Consider the following 24,358-nt stretch of genomic DNA (forward strand, 5'->3'; position numbering starts at 1 on the left):
ATTTCCATCTTCTGTAGTTTTTGAGTTTAACCTATGTATCTACATCTTGCTTTATACCACTTGGCCCCCTTATAAGTTTTCTCTTTCTGTCCTCAAACTTTCATTTAAGGATTTTTCATTCCTCCTAAACCGATTTTTTCCCCCTTCACACATCTAGAATCTTTAGGCCATGGGCATCTATCTAGATTTTGGACTCTGATAACTTAAAAGATTAAATAACCAAAGAAAAACAAATGCTTGAATACATGGGTCGAAGGGATGTGATTGAGGATGTAGACTCTAAATGAACATCCTAGTGTAAACAACAACATGGAAATAGGTTCTGATCAAGGACACAAGTAATACCCAATGAAATTGCTGTTGGTTGTGGGAAGGGTGGATGGAGGGGAGGGAGGAAAATAATGTGATTATTGTAACCAAGGAATAATGTTCTAAATTGACTAAATAAACTAATTCAAATGGGGGAAAAAAAGATTAAATAGCAGACAAGATGCTGACCTGTAGGGATAGTGAGAGTTCTCTGTATCAAGAAAAATTACAAGTCCAGAACTAGCCTCTCTAATCAGGAAAGACTTGGGTTGTAGTCTGGCTTCTAAGTGTTTTAGGCAATACTTTTAAGATCAAAGTTGCAGAAAAGGTACTAACCTATATAGGTCCAGGTTTTATTTCAATCACTTTAGTTCATTTGCTAGGCCTGAGGATCAAAGTTCAAAGCTGTTTTGATTTGTACATATATATTTTACATATATACATGCATTTATCAAGCATATACTATGTGCCAGGCACTATGTTAAGTGCTGAGAATACTGTATGAGAATAGCTGGATTACTTGTTTGTTTGCAAATGGACTGTAACACCAAATTATTAGCAATAATAACAAAGTGAGCATTTCTATGGCACTTCAAGATCTGCAAGACGCCTTCCATGATCCTCAAATCATCCCTCAGGGTGGACAGGTAAGCAGGTCAGTAATCTGGTGACAGAACAGGGGCTTTGGTTGTGGTGACAAGTCTGCTCTACGAAGCCTTCTTTCTTCCTACCAAGGCCAGAGAACTAAGACACCCGAACCGGGGGCCTCCACTGGCAGTTCAACGCATTCCACAGATTGCTCTGGAACCCGACCCAAGGGACCGGGTCGATCTGCATACAGGGCCATAAAAAAGTACCACAGTAACCTATCGCAACATCCCACCCTAAGGTGAGGGGACCGGAAATCCTTCCCCTCTCGGAGGCAACCGGAAGAGCAGAAGCTGTTCTTCCCCCTTCCCCCCTTCCCCCAAGGGAAGGCTCTGCGAAAGTGGGGCTGGGGGGGTGAGGAGGTGACTTCTCTGCTGGAAGTCACTATTTCCCAAGTTCCAGGGTCTTTCCCCTGTGGGCTGAACAACAGTTAAAAAAAAAAAGTTATACACTAGGGGAAACAATGGCGGAAGTCTCTCGAGCTCTAACGAGCTCCGCAGCCAGCCGGGAAACACGCTCCGAAAGTAGATTTACGTGCCTGTATATTCCTCTCTGCCCCCTCCCAGCATCCTCGTTCTTTCCGTTGTTTTCGGCTTTCAACCAATCCGGAAGGCTCCCTGAACCGACCAATCAAAAGACTCCCTGTGGCAATCTACCAATCATGAGGTGGAGGCGGGAAATTTGAGTGTCCCGGAGGTGGACTGTCAGACTTCATTTTGAAAATTGGGCGTTTCCGGTTTGGGAGGAAGAACAGAGTTTTAGAAATTTTTTTTTTTTTTAGTTTTCTCAGGTCCTTTTTTTTGTTAGGAAAATCCATTTCACAGGTAAGTCTGTCTGGAGAAGATAGTTGGGGGAGGGAGAGAAGGAGAGAGTGACCGAGTGAGGGAAGCCCCTGTCTGTGCCTCTGCCTCCTTTGGGTCCCCCTGGGGAGAAGTGGCTTGTGAAGGTTCCTTCTCCCGGGAGGACTGTTGTAGAGAAATGAGAAACTGAGGAAATTACTATTTAGTCCTTGGGTAGTGGAAAAAAGAGCTATGTGGCAGCTACTGTTGAGAGCGGCCTCGGGAAATCAGCAAGCCTTGGGTTCTAGTCTTTTGACATAAACCCACAAACTGGTTGTGGGACCCTGAACAAATCAATTATCTTCTCGGTGTCGTAGGTGGTTCTTGAGGAAACTGTGGAGATGGTGCCAGTCTCCTTTGGTAGAGGGAGTTTCCTTATTTAGGGGTTTCTTCTACCATTGGAATCATAAGTCTAGTCCTCATGAAATTTTTGTTGTTTATGTTCAGTCGTTTCAGTCGTGTCCGACTCTTCATGACTTCATTTGGGGTTTTCTTGGCAGAGATATGAAGTGGTTTGCCATTTCCTTTTCCAGACCATTTGAATGAGGAAATTGAGGCAAATCGTGTTAAGTGACTTGCCAAGGGTCACACAATAACTGAGGCAGATTTTAAACGCTGGTCTTTCACATCCTAATGCTCTGTTCTCATAATATAGCTTGAAATTTGATACTACTAGGCCCCTTCCCACATCCTTCTCACTTTTTTCATTATTTTCCCTTAGATTCTTACATATTATTATATTATTTTTCTATCTCTCTAATTCATTGGCAATTTGTTATAACACTAAATAAATTAATTTAGGACATATTGTCATTTTATTGGCTCAGCTATTAGGAGCTAATATCCCCTTATTTAGCTCTATTTTTAAATTTCTGTAAAGAGTATTTTGTAGCTGTATTTATATAATTCCTGTGCATTCTTTGGTCTGTGGATTCTTAAATATTTTATATATTCTGTAGTATCTTGATGAAATTTCTCTTTCTTGTCCTTACTAGTTCTTTTGGTAATATACAGAAAGGTCCATGGTTTTTGTGAGTTTGTTTCATATCCAGCTTCGTTGCTGAAAGTATTTCAATTCTGTTGGCTTTCCAAGATTCATTAAAAATACTATCTGCAAAAAAGCAATATTTTGTTTCATCTTTAACGGTACTTATTTCCTTGATTTCTTATTCTTTTTGTTATAGTGCATTGTTGACTGTTAAATAATATTGATGATAATTGACATCCTTGCATATATCCCTGATTTACTGTAAAGGACTATACTTTATCTCCCCTTACATTTAAAGGCTACTATTGGCTTTAGAGAAACATTTAACACATTAAGGAAAAGAGCATTTATTCCTGTGCTTAATGCTTTTCTTAAAATACCAAATGCATTGTTGAGATTTGTTTTTTAAAAGCTTTTTCTTGTGTAATCGTGCTTTTGATTGTTTTTGTCATTAACATGGTCAGTTATTTATAATTTTGGTATTGAACCAACCTTCCCCACTTAGTCATGATGAACATTATTTTTGATTTGGTGTAACACTTTGTTAATGTTTTATTTAAAAATTTTACATCAGTCATCTTTAAGATTATTGGACTAATGTTTTTCTTCTAATTTGTTTCTCTCTAAGTATCAATACTTTGTCTCAAATTTGTAGCACTTTGTTAGTATTCCTCCTATTCCTAATTTTTCCAACAGTTTATTTAGCATAGAAGTTAATTTTTATTTGAGTGTTTAAGAATATTTAGTTGTAAATCCATCTGATCCTGAGTGGGGTTTTTTCCCCCAATTGGGGAGTTCTTTCTGGCATATTAAATTTCTTTTTCTGAAACATGATCATGTGATTTCTGTACTTGTTAATTGAGGATATTTTCTATGTTTATGACTTGTTTCGCTTATTTAAATATTCATTTTAGGCAAACTGGCATATAATTGGACATTTGAAATTTCTTTTATATATTGTGATTCCTACATAATATTCCTGATTCCTTTTGTTAATGGAAATTTTGTTTTCTTTTTTTAATCTGTCTACTTAATACTTTATAATTTTACCTTCCCAAATTAGTTTCTTGTTTTAAATATTAATTCAATGAGAATATTTTTTCTATTTTGTTACTATCTTTTTTGGTTTACGGAATTTTATTTTTGTGTTTAATTGGGAGCTCTTCTAGTTGTATACCCAGTTTTTGATTTGTTCTCTTTTTGATGAAAATAGATATGTAAAATTTCCCCTCCATACTTCTTTGGCTGCATCCAAAAATGTGGGGCTTGTTGTCAGTTTCTTTAATTATTAATTTTTCATATTCAGTATTCATTATTTTTATAATTTTCTCTCTGATCCACCAATTATTTTAGGATGTTTAATTTTCATGTCAGCTTGAATCCTTTACGAGTTTTTTGTTGCCTTGGGATATGTTTACTTTTTCTGCATTTGTTTATCAGGTTTTTTTATGCCCTACTGCATTTCAGATTTTATAAAAGTGTCATGCACAGCTGAGGAAAATTTTCTTTTTTTAGTTTTCAGTAATTACCAGTGATGTAACATCTGATTTTTTCCCTAAAATTCTATTGAAGTATTTAATTTTGCTCCTGTCCATCAATTCCTTTAAGACAGATAAATTAGCCAAAAAGATGTCCAGTATAAATTTGTCATATAATTTCAATTAGACTGCCACTACAGCAAAGCAGTTTATACTTTCTTAATGGATTTACCATCCTTATTTCAGATCTTCTCATCTCTCTTCAAACTTCCTATCCTACTTTCTCAACTGAGGATCTTGTCCTATCATCCTCCTCACTAACCTTCATTGTCAGCCTATCTACTGACAGCTGTCCCACTTTCTGCAAGCACACCCCTTTGTCTTGCCTATCTTGCCTTTTGTGGCTCAAGTCCTTGAGAAAAGCTGTCTTCTGTGCCACTACAGGATCTCTTTTCACTCTATTCATCTCATTATTCAACAGAAGCTATTCTCTCCAAAATTACCAATGATCTCATTAATGATAAATCTAATGACCTTCCCAATCTTCATCCTTCTGAACCTCCTTGTAGTCTGTGACACTGTTGATCATCCTCTTTTCATAGATATTTTCTCTCCTGGTTTTCTTCCTACTTGTTTAACTTTTTCTGCTCATTTTTCTAAATGTTTCAGATTACACTATGGCAGTTTCCCAAGGGTCTGTGCAGGGACCTCTGTTCTCTCTATTTAATCTTAATTGGTGATTTCCTCAGCTCAGTTATCTCTATGCAGATCATTCTCTGATCTATTTATCTACCCATAATTTCTTTCTTGAGCTCCAGTTATATACCACCAACTGCCTCTTGAACATTTTGGATGTTCCATAAGCAACTCAAACTTAGCATGTCTAAAATGGAACTCCTTTCTCTTCAAACCATCCCTTCTTTCCAATTTCCCTATTCCTTTACTTCAATCCTCCCAGACACCCAGACTTACAACTTTGGTTTCATCATTGATTCCTCACTTACTCCATGTATACAGTCTCTTAAAGTCTTATCATTTCTATCTTCTCATCATCTCCTGTATACATTCCCATTCTCAATTTACATAGAGATGCCATATTGATATCAATATTCATCACTCAGCCTAGATTATCATATTATATTATATTATTATATTATATATATAGTATATACTATACTATTATAATAGCCTGCTCTGCTCTCTCTCTCAGGGTTCTCCTTCTACACAGTGAATAAAGAAATTTCTATAAAGCTCAAGTCTGATATTGTCACCCCCCTACTCGCCCCCTCCCCCATTTAGTAAACTTCACTTACACCCTATTACTATCAGGATCAAATATTAAACCCTCTGTTTGATTTTTAAAGCCATTCATCGCTTGGTCCCATTCTACCTTTGGAGTCTACTCTTCAACCTATAACTATCCATTGACACTAGACTCCTTACTGTTCCTCACAAATAACATTTCATCTCCTTGCTGCCTTTTCACTAACTTACTCTTATGCTCAGAATACTATCCCTCCTCACCTTTCCCCTTCAAGATTTGGATTAAATTTGACTTTCTGCAAAAGGTCTTTTCTGGTCTTGCTTCCCCTCACCCTCCCTTAACAATTACCTTCCATTCTTACTATGTATATATACTTAGTCATTTGCACAGCGCACACACACACACTGTATATTTACTTGCATACTGACTCAATAAAATATAAGCCCCTTCAGGGCAAGAACTGTTTTTGCCCATCTTTGTATCTTTAACATTTAGCATAGTACCTGGCACATAGAAAGTACTTAATAAATTCTTACTAACTAACTGGATCAATCACTGATTTCTATTTGTTCCTTTCTATTTTTCATGGAATATGCTTCTTGAGTAAAATATTCTTGTCAGGTCTTAACAACAAATTATTCGGGGGGGGCCATCAAACCAGGATGAGAAAAATGGATCTAGGGTTACAGGAGGGTCGAGCTGCCAGACTGACAGATCAGACACGCAGACATCCTCTTGTTGGGCAGTGACAAAGTTTAATGATTTGGGGTACACACTTTATAGGAAAAATGATGTGGACTAAGGGATTAGATAAGCCTTTTTCAGGAACAATGGTTAGTAATGATTCACAAGATAGAAACAATGGATGTAGATTGCCTTAGTGACTCTGAGCAGTGTTTTCTATAGGATAATAAATCAACATGTCAGCATATCAATGTATATACCATTACTGTATATTCTTCTCATAGAACTCTTGTATCAGTAGTTTTCTTGACAGGACATCTAGTATTTGGGGAGGGGGAAATGTTTGCTTTTCTCATGCTGGGGAGCAGACTACATGCTTGGCAATATCTAATCTATGATTTCCTAGAGACTTTGCAAACTGGGGTGCATTGGGCATTCCACATCCTTGCTGGAATGAAAGCCCCTAATCTTCTTATGCTGTTCCCACATTTTCTATTTTCGGTTATAAGCTATTCTCTTTTTCCTTACAAACTCACATTTCATTTATAATTTACTTTTATTCTTTTACTTCAGATATTCTACCTTTTTTTTCTTGTAGTCTTTGAAGAAAAGCATTTTTTTCCTCTGAGGTTCTGCTTTTCACTGTGATACCACTCTTCTGTGTTTACCTTTTCAGCTTTTCTGAACCTATAATATTTCTAAATTGTTTTTTATGGTTTCTTCTTTTTATTTATATTCCTGAGTTTCTGATTTGAGATTTTGTATTTAGGCCTGCCTACTTGATAGTGGCAATTCAGATGGGGTAATTGGCATAAGACTCCAATCTCAACCCTAATCTTTCATTTCTGCCTCTGTCTCTCAGGAGTCCATTCTTGAGTTCTAGCCTTGACCAGGCTCTATCTTCTCCTTACCTGATCCTCAGTGACAATTTAGTGTGCTCTCTGACACACCCTAGTAGGATGGTTAAGGCAATGTTAATCTCAGGTCTCCTATATAGCTCATGTGCTGAAATGGCTTTGTTTCTTATAATGGGTCCCAATGCCCTGTCTTTTTTCTTTGGATAGTATTCTATGGGGGCTGGTTCTATCCTCAGCTTGTGTTCTGAGTTTAGTGTCTGGATCTTGCTTCAACTTTCCAATTAGTAGATCTTATGGTGGTTTCTGGCTGTTTGTGTTGACTTCCTTGGCAGAACCTCCCCACTTCCAATAGTTTCCAGTTTACTTACAATAGTGCTGTTTTTCTTTTGAGACTTCTTTACCCACTTCCACCAGTTTCTGGCCACATTTTTGTGCACTTTTGGATTGAAAAGTGCATACTTATGATTCTTTATATTTTTCTTTATCATTGTTCTTTCTGAGATTGTTTTCAAATTTTCCTGGAATTTATGTGGCAGAACTAGACTTTTCTGTATTAGCCAAAAGTCTAATCACTTTATTTTAACATTTTCTGACCCCAATGGGAGGCAGAACCAAGATGGTAAAATAGCAGGAAATACAATGAGTCCCCATCAGATCTAGAAAATTAATTAGACCAGGTCGTGATTGAGAAATTAAAGAAAAAACAACAACCACATTTGGCCATTTTTCTGCCTCCAGCCTGCATAGAGAGAGGTCTATGGACATTGGGTCCTGGATCTGGCCAGATGTACACAGTGTGAAGCATTCCAGGACAGAAAAGGCTATGTACCAGGGTAAGAAGAGGTCCCAGATCAAGCACCGAGAGACCTAAATATGCAGGCAAACTTAAAGGCCTGATACTCAAACTCAAACCCATGTTAAGAACTTGCAAAGATCAAACCGGGGACAGCAAATAGACTTTACTCTAGATCACACCATAAAGAGAGCACTAAATACCTGGAGATCTTTAATAAACTGAGTTGTCCTTAAGATCCTAGCATAGCACATTATTTAAACCTCCCATCTCCACCACAAGGAAAGCAACAGCAGTGCCAGCTAGACAATTCCCTCCAGAAATATACAGCAACTATCCTCAACATAAAGTGGAAAGTTAGGAAAAAGACTGGAAGGATAAGCAAACTTAAAAAGAACCCCTTCATTAAAAAAAAAAACTGTTATAGTGACAGGGATAGTCAAGATACAAATCCAAAAAGCAATGACTAAAACATTGACAAAACCTCTAAGAAAAACACTACTTAGGCTTTCATTCTCCTAAAAATGATCAGAGATGAAGTAAGTTTAAAAGAAAGTTCTAAAAAAAAGTTTTTAATAAATGAAATGAGAGAAATAGAAAAAAAATAGAAAGAAACAGGAGCTTTAAAAGAAAGAATTGTGAAAGAAATTCATAGCTTGTTATAAGAGATACAAAACCTTGCCCAAGCAACAAACTCCCTGAAAATTAGAATGAACCAATTAGAAGATAATGACTAGATGAGGCAGCAAGAAATAGTAAAACAAAGTCAAAAGACTAAAAAAATAAGAGAAAATGTAAGGTACTTCATAGCAAAAACAACTAAAATTTAAGAATCATTCGACTACTTGAAATCTATGATTTAAAAACAACCAAACAAAAACCCTAGACATCCTTTCTCATTTGAGGAAATCTCATACATTTCCACACCTCTTAAAACTAGAGGGCAAACTTAAAATAGGAAGAATCCAGCAAAGCATCCCCTGAAAGAAACCCCCAAATGAAAACACCTAAGAATTTTATAGCCCAAATCCAGACTTTCTTTGTCTGTTTGGTTGTAAGCAACCAGAGTGAAATACATGTCCTGAAGAGCTACTCAGGATCACTCATGCATGAGTTAGCTGCCACCACAATAAAGAAGGAGACCTTGGAATATGATATCCCAGGAGACAAAGGATATATAGCCTTACAACCAAGAATAATTTATTCAATAAAACTATAATTCTTCAGAGGAAAAAAACCAATGTACCTTTAATAGAGGACTCCCTCTATTATTCCTGATGGAAAGACAAGAGCTTCATAGAAACTTTGAAATTTCAACATAGAAGTTGAGAGAAATATAAAAAGGTAAAGTGCAAATATTTGTTAAGAGACTAAGGATAAACTTATATGAGAAGACGATATATATCTGTTCATTCTGAAACCTGTCATCTTCAGGGGCTATAGAGGAAATCTAATTCTATAGAAAGCCTGAGAGTGGTTTTAATTTGTCTTAATGATCTTAGAAGAAGAATAAAAAGAAAGAGAAAATACACTGAAGGAGAGAGGGAAGGTTTTGGAAAATCTTTATTTCGTGTAATTGGGGTGTGTCTATACAAACAAGGGAAGAGGTGGAAGCATCTGACACTTGAACTTTTCTCTCATCTGAACTAGTCAGAAGAGAGAATATATACACAGACCTGAATCCTGAAATACTTTCCTAAATAGGAGGAAAGAGAGGGGAAAATTACAGTAAGAGTAGGCTAAGGTGGGCATCAGACCTAAGGAAAACAAACTAATGATGTACCAAAAAAAGATAAGCTCTTTTTGCAGTAGCAAAGAATAGGAAACTGAAGGGAATATTCAAAACCTGGAGAATGGCTGAGCAAACTGTGGTATATAAATATGGTGGAATATTAACATGCTTTAGAAAATGATGAAGGAGATGGTTTCAGAGAAACCTGGAAAGACTTCTATGAACAAATGCAGATTAAAGTGGATAGAACCAGAATAGTTTATATAATGACAACAATGTTGTCATTGAACTTTGAAAAAATTAGGAATTTTGATCAGTGAAATGATGACCATGATTCTTGAGGATTCAGGATAAAACATACTACCTGCCTTCTGGTAGAGAGGTGAAAGACTGAGCACAAACTGAGACATGTTTCCTTTTACATTACCATTAAGGAAATTTGTTTTGCTTTATATGTTTTGTAACAGTGTATGAGGTTTTCTTTTCAATGAGGGGAAGGAGAAAGGAGGTCATAGAATGGGTCCTTGGATACTTCTTCATGTAAAATTCTTCTGAAAGTATCTAAGTTACAGAGAACTGATGTGTGTATATATATAGAAACTTGGGTTTTCATTTTTTTAACCTCATATTTTAATGTGGTCCAAAACCCCTAATACAAGCAATTTTTGAAACAATAAATGTTATTGATTACTTGGTATAGCTAATTTTGAAATGTCTGGGGGTATATTTTTTCTATCCCCAACACAAAAAAGTATGTATAAGTATACATATAAAAATGAAATTCACAGAAGCCCATTTGAATGATTGCTTTTATACAGCCAGATTGCTTCAGATTCATGAGATAGTCAGAGAGAGCTTTATTAATACATACTTTGACAACTCCAGTAGTTTCACCAAGATTTTTTAGAAGGATATTGGACCTTTTGGAAAAACTTTAAAAAAAAAATCCAAAACACATGTGCTCATTTGGCATTACCCTCAACCATAGAAACCTTTGTGATCAACTGTACCTTTCTTTCCCATATCTGGTACCTTTCTTCCTTTTCCATTTTCTCAAAATTAAACAACTGCAAAAAGAAAAAGCTTTAGAAACACAAACTTATCCCTAGTATTGCTTTGGTTTCTGCCTTTTTTTGGTCAATAACTAACATACAAAGGAGATATGAGCAAGTTCAAACAAACTATTGCTACAGTTTGGTGTGTTCCAAAATTATTGGGTACTGTTAAACCTTTATATAACATAATTATAGACCACAAAATTTAGACCCTATAATTTTTTTCCTATATTCATCCAGAAATAAGAAGGTTAATTTATTTTTGGAATAGGATGGCATCTTTATCAGTTCCTAATCACTACAGAAGGGATGCAAGCACAGAAATGATAAGAACAAAAGTTGCTCACCGGAAATCAATTACATGGAAGGAAAACAGACATAAGAAATATGAACAGAACAGACACTTTGGCTTACTAGATGTCAATACCACAAGTCTAGAAGAGAGAAATCTTCCTCAGTTGGATGAGACCATTGACAACATTCTGGAAAAGGACAATGTCAAGCCAAGTGAGTAAAATGCATTGTAGCCTGAAAGTCATTGGAATACTTAAGAAATTGATCTAGAGAGTAATTGCTTCCTGTGGAGAAGGAAGTATTTCAAAATAGTATCACTTAAACACTTAAGGTAAAAAGTTTTTAATTATGAGTAATGTAAAAAAGTAACTATAGCCACTTTTTGCCTTAAAGAATTTAGTTCAACAAATGCTTACTTACAACCTACTAGATATAACTCACTGTACTAAAATGCTAGAGATACAAAAATTTTTAAAATTATGCAGATAAAGAATTTGGCACCTGATAGGATATAGAAGAGAGGAAGAGTGATGATTTACTCAAAGTTTTGAGCTTTGGTGACTGGGAGGGTGACTATCATCAATGTGATTTTTTTTTAAACCCTACCTTCCTTTCAGAACCAATGTTTAGTGTTGATTCTAAAGCAGAAAAGTGGTAGGAGCTAGGCAATTGAGGTTAAATGACTTGCCCAGTCATTCAGTTAGGAAGTATCTGATTCAAATTTGTACCTAGAACCCTCCCATCTCTAGCCCTGCCTCTATCCACTGAGCTACCCAGCTCCCCCTCCCATCAGTGTAACAGGAATTCCAGCATATTTGGAGAGGGTTGGAAGAAAACAAGGATGAATTCAATTTGGAACTTGTTAAATTTAAGATACTTGTGGCACATCCATGTAGAGATGGTCAGGTAATGAATTATTCAGGGCCAAAGCATCAAATTCTAGAGATTGGTTAAAAGAGAAAGGTTGCAAATACAAATTTTAGTCATTAGGATTGAAGTAACATTTGATACCATGAACCAGAATCTGTTCTCCAGTGGAAAAGAGTGTGTGCAGATATACTTAATAAAGTAAAAATAAACAGAAACATTTATAGAGAACAGAAGGCCAAGAACTAAGAGTTGAAGAATATTACAACCAGAGACCAAAAAGGAGAGAGAGAATATAGAATGGAATTGAAGATAAAATTGAAGTAAGAAAGGATAATTTCAGGAAAGCCAACCAGAAGAGAAGTTATTCTTCAAGAAGAAAGTTATTTAGCAGAGTCTGATAAGGCTGAGAAAAGATCACTTAAGTTGGAAAGGATAAGGCTACTTAAGGTATTTAAAGTTGTGTTTTCAGTAAAATAAGATAAAGAAGTCAGATTTAATTTTTTTAATGGTGATAATGGTTTTTAAAAGCATCAATAAAACATTGACTTTTCTTAATTGAGAGGACAGTGTTTGAGGACTGATAGAAAATGTAAAATGTTTGATATAAACTTTCTGAAAGTATGCAGGGAGAGCGAACTTAAAATGCATAGTTTTACAGACTGGTCTCATATCAAATCATGGTGTCTGACTGCAGTGGGGCTATGTGATATTTTTAAGTATCTGATATGTTGTATTGCCTCTTGCCATGTAAGAGTCAACTCTGAATAGTCTACGTGAACTGCTTAGTAATCAGCGAAAGGAGATGCTTCAGCAGTATAAAGAGCGAAAGCAGCTTCAAAAAATGAAAGAACAGCGAGACAGAATGAGAGGAGGAGTATTTAAAGTTGGGCTTTACAAACCGGATCCACCACAGTTTCTTAGAGGTCTTCCAGGACAGAAGACGGTGAAACCTGAACCAAAGAAGGTAAACTAACATCTTAACTGAACAAAATAGGCTAACTGGCATTTTTTTTAATAGTTGTTAAATAATAATATCTAAAATTAATATACTGCTTAAGGTCTGAAAACTGTTCTGCAAATATCATCTCATTGAATCCTCACAACAAACCTGGGATTTAGGAGCTATTATTATCCCCATTTTATAGATGAGAACTTTGAAGCAAATAGAGTTTAAGTGATTTGCCCAGGGTGTCTGAGACTAGATTTGAACTCAGGTCTTCTTGACATTGCTGGTTCAGTGTTCTATCTGGTAATACCAAGCAACCTCTTAATGGGTTACCAATCAAAGGCTTATATTACAGCAAATGAAGAAGCTGATCAGAAGCTTCTATTCTAAGATAACTATCTTTACAAGGAATATAATTAAGAAATGAGATTTTGGAGACATAAATATGTGTGAGGCACAGGAGGAGTCAGCATTTGCAAATAAAAAGGCTAAAATGCAAGTAGAAGTAAAGAATTAACCAAAAACAATATGGAATTAGCTATTGTAGAGTTGGTCGGTAAAATTTGAATAATATTTCTGAAAACAAAAATAAATTCTAAATTTTTTCTTAAACTTTTACCTTCCATCTTAGAATCTGTGTATTACTTTCAAAGCAGAAGAACAATAATGGCAATGGCTAGGCAATGAGGATCAAGTAATTTGCCCATGGTCACATAGCTAGAAAATGTCTGAGGACAGATTTGAATCCAGGACTTCCCATCTCTAAGCCTAACTCAACCCACTGAGCCACCTAGATGCCCCCTTCCCCCAACTGTCAATTTTAATTAACTATTTCAGGACTTGAAAAAAGCATTGCTATGGTGTTTTTTTTTTTTTTGCCTATCAATATCTATGTCTGTGAATCAACATGCAGTTTGTGTCTGGAAATCTTCTATAATAGCTGATACTGGGCAGGAAATATCTGATACAGATACATAGGCCTTTTACCACAGAATGGAGAATTAATGAGTTCTTTTTGCATATTCTCTTCTCATTGAAAAGGATTTGGAAATGAGAACATAAAATTAAATATCTGTTTTCAGATGATACCAAGCTCTTGTAGGTATTGAATTGCCAAACTTATGATTTAATTCATGATTCAAGTAAGTCAAAGCTATGCCAGTTTGTAAATTTAATTTACCCTCTTAAAGTTAATAATGATATCAAAGTACTTAAATCATTTACTACTTTTAAATATGTTAAAATTGGTGTAAAAGTTGTGAAATTATTCAATACATTGTCTAAGTCAGTGTGCACTAAAATGTACAGTTTTATATTCATAATTGAAATAGAACTCCGCCAATATCGATCAACATCTCAAGGGGAAAGCTGGGTGGCTCAGTGGATTGAAAGCCAGGCCTATAGATAGGAAGTCCTAGGTTCAAATCTGGCCTCAGACACTTCCCAGCTGGGGAAAGTGACCCTGGGCAAAGTCACTTAACCCCCATTGCCTAGCTCTTACCACTCTCCTGCCTTGGAACTAATATATAGTATTGATTCCAAGACAGAAGGTAAGGGTTTTAAAAAAATAAAAAATAAACATCTTAAGTATTGCCTATCCTTATCTCACATCTCCTACATTGACATAAGTGTTATCAGAGGTTCTAAGTAATGAAGACTTGGGAATTTAAAGAGTGAAAGTGTATGGGGTGGACTTCAGAGGGAAAGAGTTATAGAGGTGTTTGAGGCCAATAATTACTTTAGGTTGTCTTGAGGACATCTTCCCATCTGCCCGTACTTGAACTGTGGCAAGACCTTCTGCCAGAGCACTCACTTAGGCCAAGGCAGCCAATATAGACTGGGTTGACCCAGGATTGGGAACTGCTCTGTGAGGACAGGAGATAAATAGAAATAGCAGGGAACCTAGAACAAGGAGAGCTTAACTGTGATGAGAAAAAGATCTAGTTACTGAACTAACACCAAAGATAGGAGAGACTTTCTGATTCTGAGTGTCATGAACAGTTAGACCATACCTTAGAATTATTTCTTTAACAAATATTTGTGGACCTACATTGAAAATCTTTGTTTTTAAAACCCTACAGATAAGCAGAACACTGCAGTTAAGCTGTTCAATTTATAGAGAATTTATTCCTTATTAAGAAAAGCAAGAACCTAAGTAGATGGGAAGAATCTCTTTTGCTCTATATTTCATTGAACATTTGATTTAAAAAAAGAAAAGAAAGAAGAGCCTAGAAACACATCTCTTACCGTTAAATTTTAAATTATTTAATTTACTTGTGGATGTTTCTAGGCTATTCAGACCTCTGAATGGATCACAAGGTCAAAGGTCAAGGACAAAATGGAGCAGCAACCAAAGGTATTTTAATCGGTTTATAAGGTTTCTTTGTTGTCTTCTCAAAGAATCCATAGTAAATTTTCTGGTTTTTACATATTTCTGGATTTTTGGTACCTATAAAACAATGTTAATTTTGTGGAATTTTTAAATCAATGAGACTTTCAAGTTCCTTAATAAAAGACATTTGGAGCATTGCATATTGCTATAGTAGAGACAAGTATTTAAAAAAAGATCACCATGAAAATAATTACAACTTTTATACCAACATTGGTTGACAAGGATGAAGTACTAATTGTTTCCTTGAGGACATCTTCAATCCCCTTCCAATCTTTTAAGCAAATAAAAGCAAACAACCAAAGGAAAAATTGCTTAATTAGCAGTAGTTTTTCACTGGAATCTGAAAGGGAAATACTTCCTGAAAGTGTTTGGGCCAAAGTAGTTAGGAATCATTATAACAATACTTAGTTTTCAGGGACAGAGTTCAGTGGGGTTGGGAGCAAGGGGAGGGGAATTTAAGGGTTTTTTTTGCTGCTCTGGCAGATAGAATAATACCAGTTTTGTATTTGCCTGAAATGAATACTTGATCCATGCAAGCGATATAGAATTTATCAAACTTATGTTTGCTTTTAACATTCTTACAATTACATAGTGATTGTTTCTCATCTTTTGAGTGATAACTTACCCAAGGTTCAAACTAAAATTCTATTACAGGATTAAGGGAAATCATGGAGGTTAAAACAGTTACACTAACTACTTTTCCCCAAATGGAGTATTTGAAGAACTGACTCAGGGAAGCAGGATTAATAGTCATGTTCTACTTGATCTGAAGGGACAATAATTTGAAGTTGAGCAATAATTTGAAGTTGCCAATAGGTGAATTTAGAATTGACTTGAGGAAAGAATGAACAATTAGAAGTATTCAAGATAGTTGAATGGGCTACCTCAAAAGATAGTGGGTTTCTCTACCCTCCCATCCCCACCTTCCTGGACTTCTTTAGGCTAAAGTTAGTCAGCCATCCCATAGAAAAGATTCTTGTTCGGTTAGAATTCATTAGATTAGAGAGCTTCTGAGGTCCTTTCCAACTCTTCAGTTCTCTGATTTGAATGATAATACCAGTTAGATCATGCATTAGAATTATTTGAAATAATTCCTTCATCAACAAACTTTTTAAGAAATAAGATAAAATTTATGTGAATTTATAGGAAATTTATTCCTTATTAAGAAAAACAAGGACCTAAGTGCATCTCTTGCTCCCAGTTTCACAGAACAGTGTTAAAAAGATGGAGCATTTAATTTAGAAAGAAAGAAAGCCTAGAAGAACATTCTTTGACCTCTAAAACTTTTTTCTAAATTCTTTTATTCACTTTATGGGTGTTTAGGTTTTTCAGACCTCTGTACGGATCACAAGATCAAAGGTGAAGGACAAACTAGAGCAACCAAAGGTATTTTAATCAATTTATGAAGTCTTTGCTGCCTTTTCAAAGAACCTATAGTAAATTTTCTGGTTTTTAAACACTTATATTTTTAGCATCTAAAGCAATATTAATTCTGTGGAAATTTTAAGCCAGTTAGGTTTTCAAGTGCTCTAATAAATGACATTTGATCATAGTATATTGCCCTATTAGGGACGAATATTTGCAAAGAAAAAAAAATTTTTAAAAGGTTACCATAAAAATTATTGCAGCTTTTACACTAACATTAGTTAACAAGGATGCAGTGGTAGAAAAATTCTTCAAAGCACTCCGTAAGACCTCTCAAATCAACATATACTCTGATACTTAGTGACTTAAATGCAAAGATGGGGAAAAGTAAGGTTATGAAGAAATCTTTGGGAAAATATGGTTCTGAAGGAAGAAATGAAAGAGGTTAAAGACTTATCTATATTGAAACCTCATGAACGCTTTAAAAAATTTTATTCTAGACATATTGAGCACCTAAGTATAATAAAAGATAAAATTGGCTAAATTTTAACTGACTTGTTATTAATATGGGAATTATCCTGGAGCTAGATGTTTTTATATATAGTCTAATCGTCAACTTCTCAGAGCTGATAAGAATTGATTTTAAAAAAATGAGGAAAAATGAATGAATGGAAAGACTCTTACTATTCATAAAGCTCTGTGCAGAGCAAAGAGATTACTAAGAGAAAAGCAACACTGAATTTGCTTTTTAACATTGGATCTCAGTCAACTGAAAGATATGGAAAACATAAAATTTCATTGTGCTTATTGTTGATTTCAAAAAAAGCATTGAATTCCATAGAACAAAACTGCTCTACAAACACTCATAGCAAGATTTCTTTTATCTCTACATCAAAATTATTCAGAATTCCTTGGAAGTCATAATAGAAATCATCCTATTCAATGACACAAGGTTATTCATAAAGCAAGGAAGATGTGATCCAGACAGAGATCAGATCAAGAAGACATTCCCTTTGACTTAATATGAAAGAAAATGTTATCCACTCCAGAGAGAAAGCTGATGAACTCTGAGTGCAAATTGAAGTATAATTTTCTTCATTTTTCTTACTTTTTTTCTGTTTTAGAAAATTGGCTAATATGAAGTGATTTCACATGTATGATGGATATGTTGCTTAACTTCTTAAGGGGGTCAGAGGAGAGAAAATTTGGAACTCAAAATTATTTTTAAAACATTGATAAGAATAAATAAATAATAAAGTTTTTTTAAGAGAAAGAAGAAAAAAATGACGTTCCCTCAGGATAACAAGGTCATCCAGGTTCTTCTGTTCAAACATGGCATTGAGATTGCTTCAAGTCCCAGGACACAGAAGAACCTGCCTTGATTTATAATAACTCTTGAGGAATTTGGTCTATCCATTCTCACAGAAGGGGCCAAGTAGACTTAAGAATATTTATCGAGCAGATTTTAACAATCCCTTTGATAGATGCCCCATAGACCTCAGCAGTAGGTGTATCTGAAACAGACAGTACAGCCTGACAATAAGCTGTGCTCAGAGTTTAAAAGGAGGCAAACCAAGCAGATCACTTTAAGGAAATTACAAAACATTTTCATTTACCTAAAATTTCCTGTGAAAGCAAAGGCCCATTTTTTTTTATGTTCAAGTTTTACTGATGCTTCTATGTGACAGAACCAAAGATGAATATTATTCAAAGGGCAATGGGGACAAACAGTGGGCGTTAGCAGCCTGCAAGATATAGCCAATGAGGAACTGAAGAAGAATAAAAGATGTCATGATGAAATTGTTTGATGGGAAGAAAAGATGGTCACAAGGCAAGAGTGAGTGACAAGACAGCCATAGTGTCCACTAGTGCCATCATTATGATGGAAAAAGTAAGGAGGGCCTCCTGAATGATGAGCCTCTGTAATAAACTGTTGGAACAACATATACCGAGTCTCATTGGATGTGTTACAATTTTGCAACATTGGAGATCAATAAGATGACAGCTCCATTTGAATATTTCTCCTATTGTATCATTTGATGCCCAAAAACAGCTGTGTTAGGAAGAATAGCTGATGATACTTTTATAGATGAGGAAACTAGGGCTTCAGAGTAAAGTGACTGCTGGTAAGTAGAGGTGAGACTAGAACTGGATCTTCTGATTTCTGGCCTAGTGTTCTTTCTACTATATCATGAGATGTGGATAATCTGAGCTATAAATAAACAATCAACGTACAAGAAATTAACAGGATCTGGTCCTTCATCTTCATTTAACATTAGTTAAATGCATTGGGGTAGTGCTATGTGCTGTAGGGGAGATTTAAAAAATACATTTACTTTGCTAACTGCCCTTAAGGAACTTACCATCTAAAAGGGGACATGAAGTATGTATTCAGTACTGGAAATAGTAGAAACTGATTATTGAAGGAAGAACAGGTCACTTCTACCTGAAGTTAGTATGTGAGCTAAGCCTTGAAGGATGAGTAGACTTTTGGCAGTTATAGATGGAATGGGAAAATAGCTTATTCTAAGGAGATGGAAGAACATGTCTAATGACATGGAGGTGGAAACTGGAAGACATTTCCAGGATGTGTCAAAATCCAGATTAACTGATGCTTAGAATATATGTGGATACATATATGGGAATAGTGGGAGATAGAGCTTGAAAGTTACTCCATATACCTGGTATTAGTAGTGACAAGCCAAATTCTGAAGGCACCAGTCATGACAGGACTAATGGTGTTAACGCTAAACAACTGGTCCCTCCCCATCCAATGTCTTTCTAATTTTTATTCTCTGCCCCCTTTATCCCATTGATTTGGAATTGGTGATTCCTTTCCCTTACTATCTCTCTCTCTCTCAACTTTGTAGATTTAGGTTCATTATAAAGAAAGGCTTTTTAAAAACTAGATCAAAAAAGAAAGTAGATGTCTTGGGAGAGAATGGGTTCTTCCCTTATTAGAGGTATTCAAGCAAATCACTTGTCAGGTATATTGTTCTTAGTTGTTTGTTTTTTAAAACCCTTACCTTCAGTCTTAGTCAATACTAAGTATCAGTTCCAAAGGCCAGAAAGCAGTAAGGGCTAGGCAGTTGGGGTTAAGGGATTTACCCAGGGTCTTATAACTGGGCTAGAGTTGAACCCAGGATCTCTCTCCAGGACTGAGCCAGCTAGCTACACCCCTTGTCAGGTATATTGTTGAAGGGATTCTTGTTTAGGTATCACTTGAGCTAATGGGTTTGTTTCGGCCTGTGATCTCGTCCAACTCTGGATTCTTCCCCTTATTATCTGTGTCACTGTGGCCTTTGTTGTCATTTGTGTTTTGTATGTTCCTGTCATCTGAGCCTATGCCACTTTTTGTTGAAGAGCTCAGTTTAGCCCCTAATAATTTTTAAAAGATCTATGTTGACCAGGTCAATAATGGGCACAATATGGAAGCAGTCCAAGCTGGCCAGAAGCCAACTTCTGAACACCAGTCTAGCAAAGAAAGGAAAGGTATGAAGATTTTGGAACTATAATGTATTAATGCCTTCATAATACCAGCTTACTGTATTCTAAGTAGGATTTGATTTCAGTAAAATGAACTTTTTTTTCACAGTTGTAAAACCTGATATGAGAGTAACCAGATCAGCTACCATAGCAGCAAAACAGATCCCTAAACCAACTTCATCTGTTGCAATGAGAAGGCCTATACCAAAACTTATCAGTGGTAAGTAAAATATTGATCATAAATTTATTAGATAAGCTGAAATGTTCTCATCACTGACGGTTTCATGGTTACTATTTCAAACAAAATTGTGTGTGTTTGTGTGTCTGTTTTATTCTTTAATTATGGAACAGGGGAAGAAATAGGTTTAAAGAAATCTTGAAAAAGTATATTAGTTTACTGAAAAGGGGATTTTTTTCTCATTTCTCCCATCCCCATTTTATAGTAAACTGTATAGTGATAAATCATTCCCAAATATACATTTTTATGATTTTCTTTTATCTCAAATAATTGTATGTTTTCATAGGTATAACATCTTTAATAAAATGAAATTTAATATTTTCATTTCATTTTTCAGAAAACCAACTGGAAAGAAAAGCATCAACTGAAGAAAGACCTCCTCCAAAGACTGAAGTTAAAGTTGACAAAGGAAAGGTATGAATTTAATCCATTTGATGAGTGAATTAAATAACCTTGAATAAGTTCATCCTTAAGTAGAAGGTATGGATGCTTTTCTTCACTGTATGTCTTTAAACAAAGATTGTATGAGTAGTCCTAGAGCTGATTCTTTTTCAGAAGTGTTTAGGATTATTTAGCTAACAAAATCGCTTAAGGTGATAAAGGCCTGAGATTCTATGATACTGTTGCATTTTACTTAACTAGGCTCTTATTATAAGCTCATTGTTATTCTTTCCCCAAAATTTTGGAACCAAGATGATTATTATCATCTTGAAGTCCTTGAACCATTTTCCTGTCCCCAAATCCCAGAAGATTGTAAGTTCCTTGAAGGAAGGGACAATATAGAAATCAATTTGTTTCGTTTCTTTTTTGTTTTGGGGTTTGTGTTCCCAGTGTGTTCCTGGAACATAGTAGGAAATGAATAAATAATTATTGAATGGGTGTGTGAGGCATTGTAGAGCTTAAGGTTTTCTAAATGCCTTTGGAAATTTCAAATATCTAAAATAACTGAAATAAAAAAGCAAAAATTGAGAATACAGTACCTGTTTGATTAACTGTTATGTTCCCAGGCTTTCCCTTATAAACATAAAGCCTTATGGCTGTTTCATGAACAAGCCACCCTATCTCTTGACTCCAGGCATTCTTTCTGGCTCTCTTCCCCCTGACCCCACAGTGGCCCAGGAATAGTCTCCTTTCTTTGCTCTGACTTCTTTTAAGTCTCAACTAAAACCCCATTTTCTTTAGGAATCCTTCATGTAGTACCTTCTCTATGTTAATTACTTCCTACTTAATTTTATGTAACTTGATTTGTATATATTTATTTTCTATGTTGTCTCCCCCATTAGATTGTGAGCTATTTGAGCTCTCTTCCCAGTGTTTACTGCAGTGCCTGGCACATAGTGGATGCTTGATAAATATTTATTGATTAGCACTTTTAGGTAACATTTAAATTAAACAAGCATACTTAATGTGTGGAGCCAGGAAGACCTGAGCTCAAGTCTTGTCTCTCATACAAGATATGTTATTCTCACCGTTCTCTAAGACTCTTAAATTGCTGAGAAGGTGACAGCCTGCACTGGTGGATTCTTCTCCTATGAATTCCCTAGGTCCATGAAAGTAGAGGTCCAGTCCCCCTTCTCATCAACAGTGCTTTTGTAATAAAGGAAGACTGGTAAGAGCCCAAAAGTAGTATGACTATAGAAGAAGGCTGCTGTGACAGTGACACATAGTTATGAGTAAGAAACTGGGTCTATTTAATGCTCTGTAACCTATCCCATAGTTCCAATAGCCCAGACTTTGACAATTTTTGGAGATTCAAGTTTTGTGTTTTTCTCCTATAATCTTGTATGTGTTTGGGTGGCCACAAGGGAAAAGGAAGAGAATACTGATCATGTCAATAATTGGTTGTGCAGTATTATAAATCTACAATTCTGTGGTGCCTTGACTTCTGACTAGGGACAAAATTCTTCTGCCACTGGAATTGCCATTTACCTTTTGGAATCATTTTATTAGTACTAAGATGGCCAGGAAACTTTTGAAATGAATGTCCCACTGCTGATTAATTTTCTCAGTGTTTGTTATCAGATGAATGTAGGAGGTTGGGGCATTGGATTTCATTGGCATTGATAACTTCCAGTAAGGAAATTCCTTCTACAGATATAGATTGCCAACTGTTTTACAGTATAATCCTAGAGAGTTGCTTGGAGACATTTAGAGTTTGCGATTTACCTAGGTTTATACAATGTGAGTCAAAGGCAGAACTGGAACTCAGGTTTTTCCTGATCCCAAGGCTAATTCTCTCTCCAGTATGCCTAGTTGCCTTTGTATGCCTTTATTCACTTATGAATTCATTTAACATATAATTGAGCAACAAATAACCTACTTTTACTACTTATTTAATGTCCAGATCCTTCCTTCTAAAGCTGGTGGTGAAGAAAATTCCTCAAAAGATGCACTTACTGAAGGACCTTCTCATAGCTTTAAAAAATCCCCATCAGAAGAAATTGCTGAATTTCTTGGAAAAGAATACATACCTGAGAAAAATGTTGCTTCTCAAGTGAGAAAGAAGTATTCCTTTGCACCTGAAAATTTTCGTTTCCAACCACCAGATAGTCTGGTGAACTACAGAATAAAACTCATTTCCCCACAAAGGGAATGTGTGGCACCTAGTTGTTTCTGGAGTCCTTTAGAAGTTAAAGAGTAAGAGTTTGATTTTAATTATCTTATTGTAGTTTGGGATTTTTTATAAGCTGTGTGAGGTCAGTGACTTATATTTAGTTTAGCCTTTATTTTTTAAAATAAGCACTACTTAAATATGATATCTTGAATTCAAGGGGTGTTTTTGTCTTTATTCTTCAAAAGATTCTATTAAGGGACATTGTCATATTGATTTGGGGAGGTAGGAGGGCAGGGAGAAGGAAGTCTAGTTAGTCTTCCTCTTCCTGCAATGGCATTGTTTCAGAGAAATTCTCCTTTCTAGAATTGTGCTCTTAAAGAAGACTGGCTATGTCTTTAAATAAGAAAACAAGTGTTACTTTATTCCTAGTGTCACTTTATAAACTAAGGAAAGCCAGTAGAAGTTTGACATAACAAGTTACAAAATTATTTTGCAATGATAGTAATTATATCTTCCATTATCCAAAATCTTTATTTAGTGGGTAATAAATTTCCTTCGTTTCTCTAATAAGATGTCTATAGAATTGCAGAATTTATTTGATTCAGAGTAAATATGAAAGGTGCTTCTAAATAAGATTGTTTTTCTGAAAATAAAAATTTTAGATAGTATGTAAATCTACTTTCAAATTCCATGAAGTAAACCTGAAATGATGTGTTTGTTTTCCATGTTGCCTAAAGTTGTGGGGTTTTTTTGTCTATTTGTTTGTTCTTGGCTTTAGTTATCACTCTCAGGAATCCAAAAGAGAAACTTTGAAAGAAAATAAAGTTGACTGTAATGCCTCAGCTCAGCCAGATTTGATTGATTTACAAAGTCCTCCCAAACCACTGGAAATTCTGCATAAAGGTATATTAAATGAACTTGTTAACATTTTCATCTGTGGGAGTACAAATTCTTAAAAGCTACTTACTGCAATTTTCTACTGTGTGATTCAGGATTAGTTTACCTAGAAGCCCTCAAGGCCAAGAGAGATGAGGAAGTAGAATTAGAGAACTGTGATAGAGACAGTAGCAAATACCAGCTGAGAAGAATAATAAGTAGTTTGCAAAAATGAACGGCTGAAAGAATGATCATACCCTTGGTTGTGCCATCACCGGCAAAGATTCTTCTTCCATGTTTAAGAACTGAAATTCCTTTATCTGATGTTAATCTACATTGTCTCTCTCTAAATCTGTTCTTGCTCCTCACCTCACTTTTCAAACCGTCTGCCTCCTCTTAGTACTTTTCTCTGCTCTCATTGTTCCACTGACTCTACTTTTCCCCTTCTCACTGTTTTTTAGTCCACAAGTTTTAAAATTTCCTCCACATCATCTTCTGCATATTTTTCTTCTTTTCACTCTAGTCACACTAATCACAACTCACCTGAAGTGTTGTAATCACCTATTTGGTCTCCCTTTTCCAAACTATTTTTGACAAAAATAACAAAGTGATTCTCCTAAAGCATTAGGCTGATCAACATCTCCCCTCCCCTCTTACGCCAGTGGCTTCCTTTTCTAGATTTGCCATAGA

General features: G+C 35.5%; 1 protein-coding gene across 3 annotated transcripts in view; it reads left to right on the plus strand.

The window, feature by feature from the left end:
• The first annotated feature begins 1,200 nt into the window (after window positions 1-1,200).
• DLGAP5 (DLG associated protein 5) overlaps window positions 1,201-24,358 on the plus strand; it is a 39,582-nt gene continuing 16,424 nt past the window's right edge. The window contains exons 1-10 of one of the 3 annotated variants that reach the window (XM_007473432.3): window positions 1,201-1,781; window positions 10,919-11,154; window positions 12,564-12,775; window positions 15,048-15,113; window positions 16,473-16,535; window positions 19,910-20,006; window positions 20,110-20,220; window positions 20,576-20,652; window positions 22,583-22,875; window positions 23,571-23,695. In XM_007473432.3, the coding sequence (XP_007473494.1) occupies window positions 10,920-11,154; window positions 12,564-12,775; window positions 15,048-15,113; window positions 16,473-16,535; window positions 19,910-20,006; window positions 20,110-20,220; window positions 20,576-20,652; window positions 22,583-22,875; window positions 23,571-23,695 (1,279 nt within the window). In that variant the 5' untranslated portion in view covers window positions 1,201-1,781; window position 10,919. The remainder of the gene's footprint in view (window positions 1,782-10,918; window positions 11,155-12,563; window positions 12,776-15,047; window positions 15,114-16,472; window positions 16,536-19,909; window positions 20,007-20,109; window positions 20,221-20,575; window positions 20,653-22,582; window positions 22,876-23,570; window positions 23,696-24,358) is intronic. The other 2 variants (XM_007473433.3, XM_056811149.1) reach the window with 2 other exon arrangements.

Source organism: Monodelphis domestica, chromosome 1, assembly GCF_027887165.1.
Source record: "Monodelphis domestica isolate mMonDom1 chromosome 1, mMonDom1.pri, whole genome shotgun sequence".
NCBI lineage: Eukaryota > Metazoa > Chordata > Mammalia > Didelphimorphia > Didelphidae > Monodelphis > Monodelphis domestica.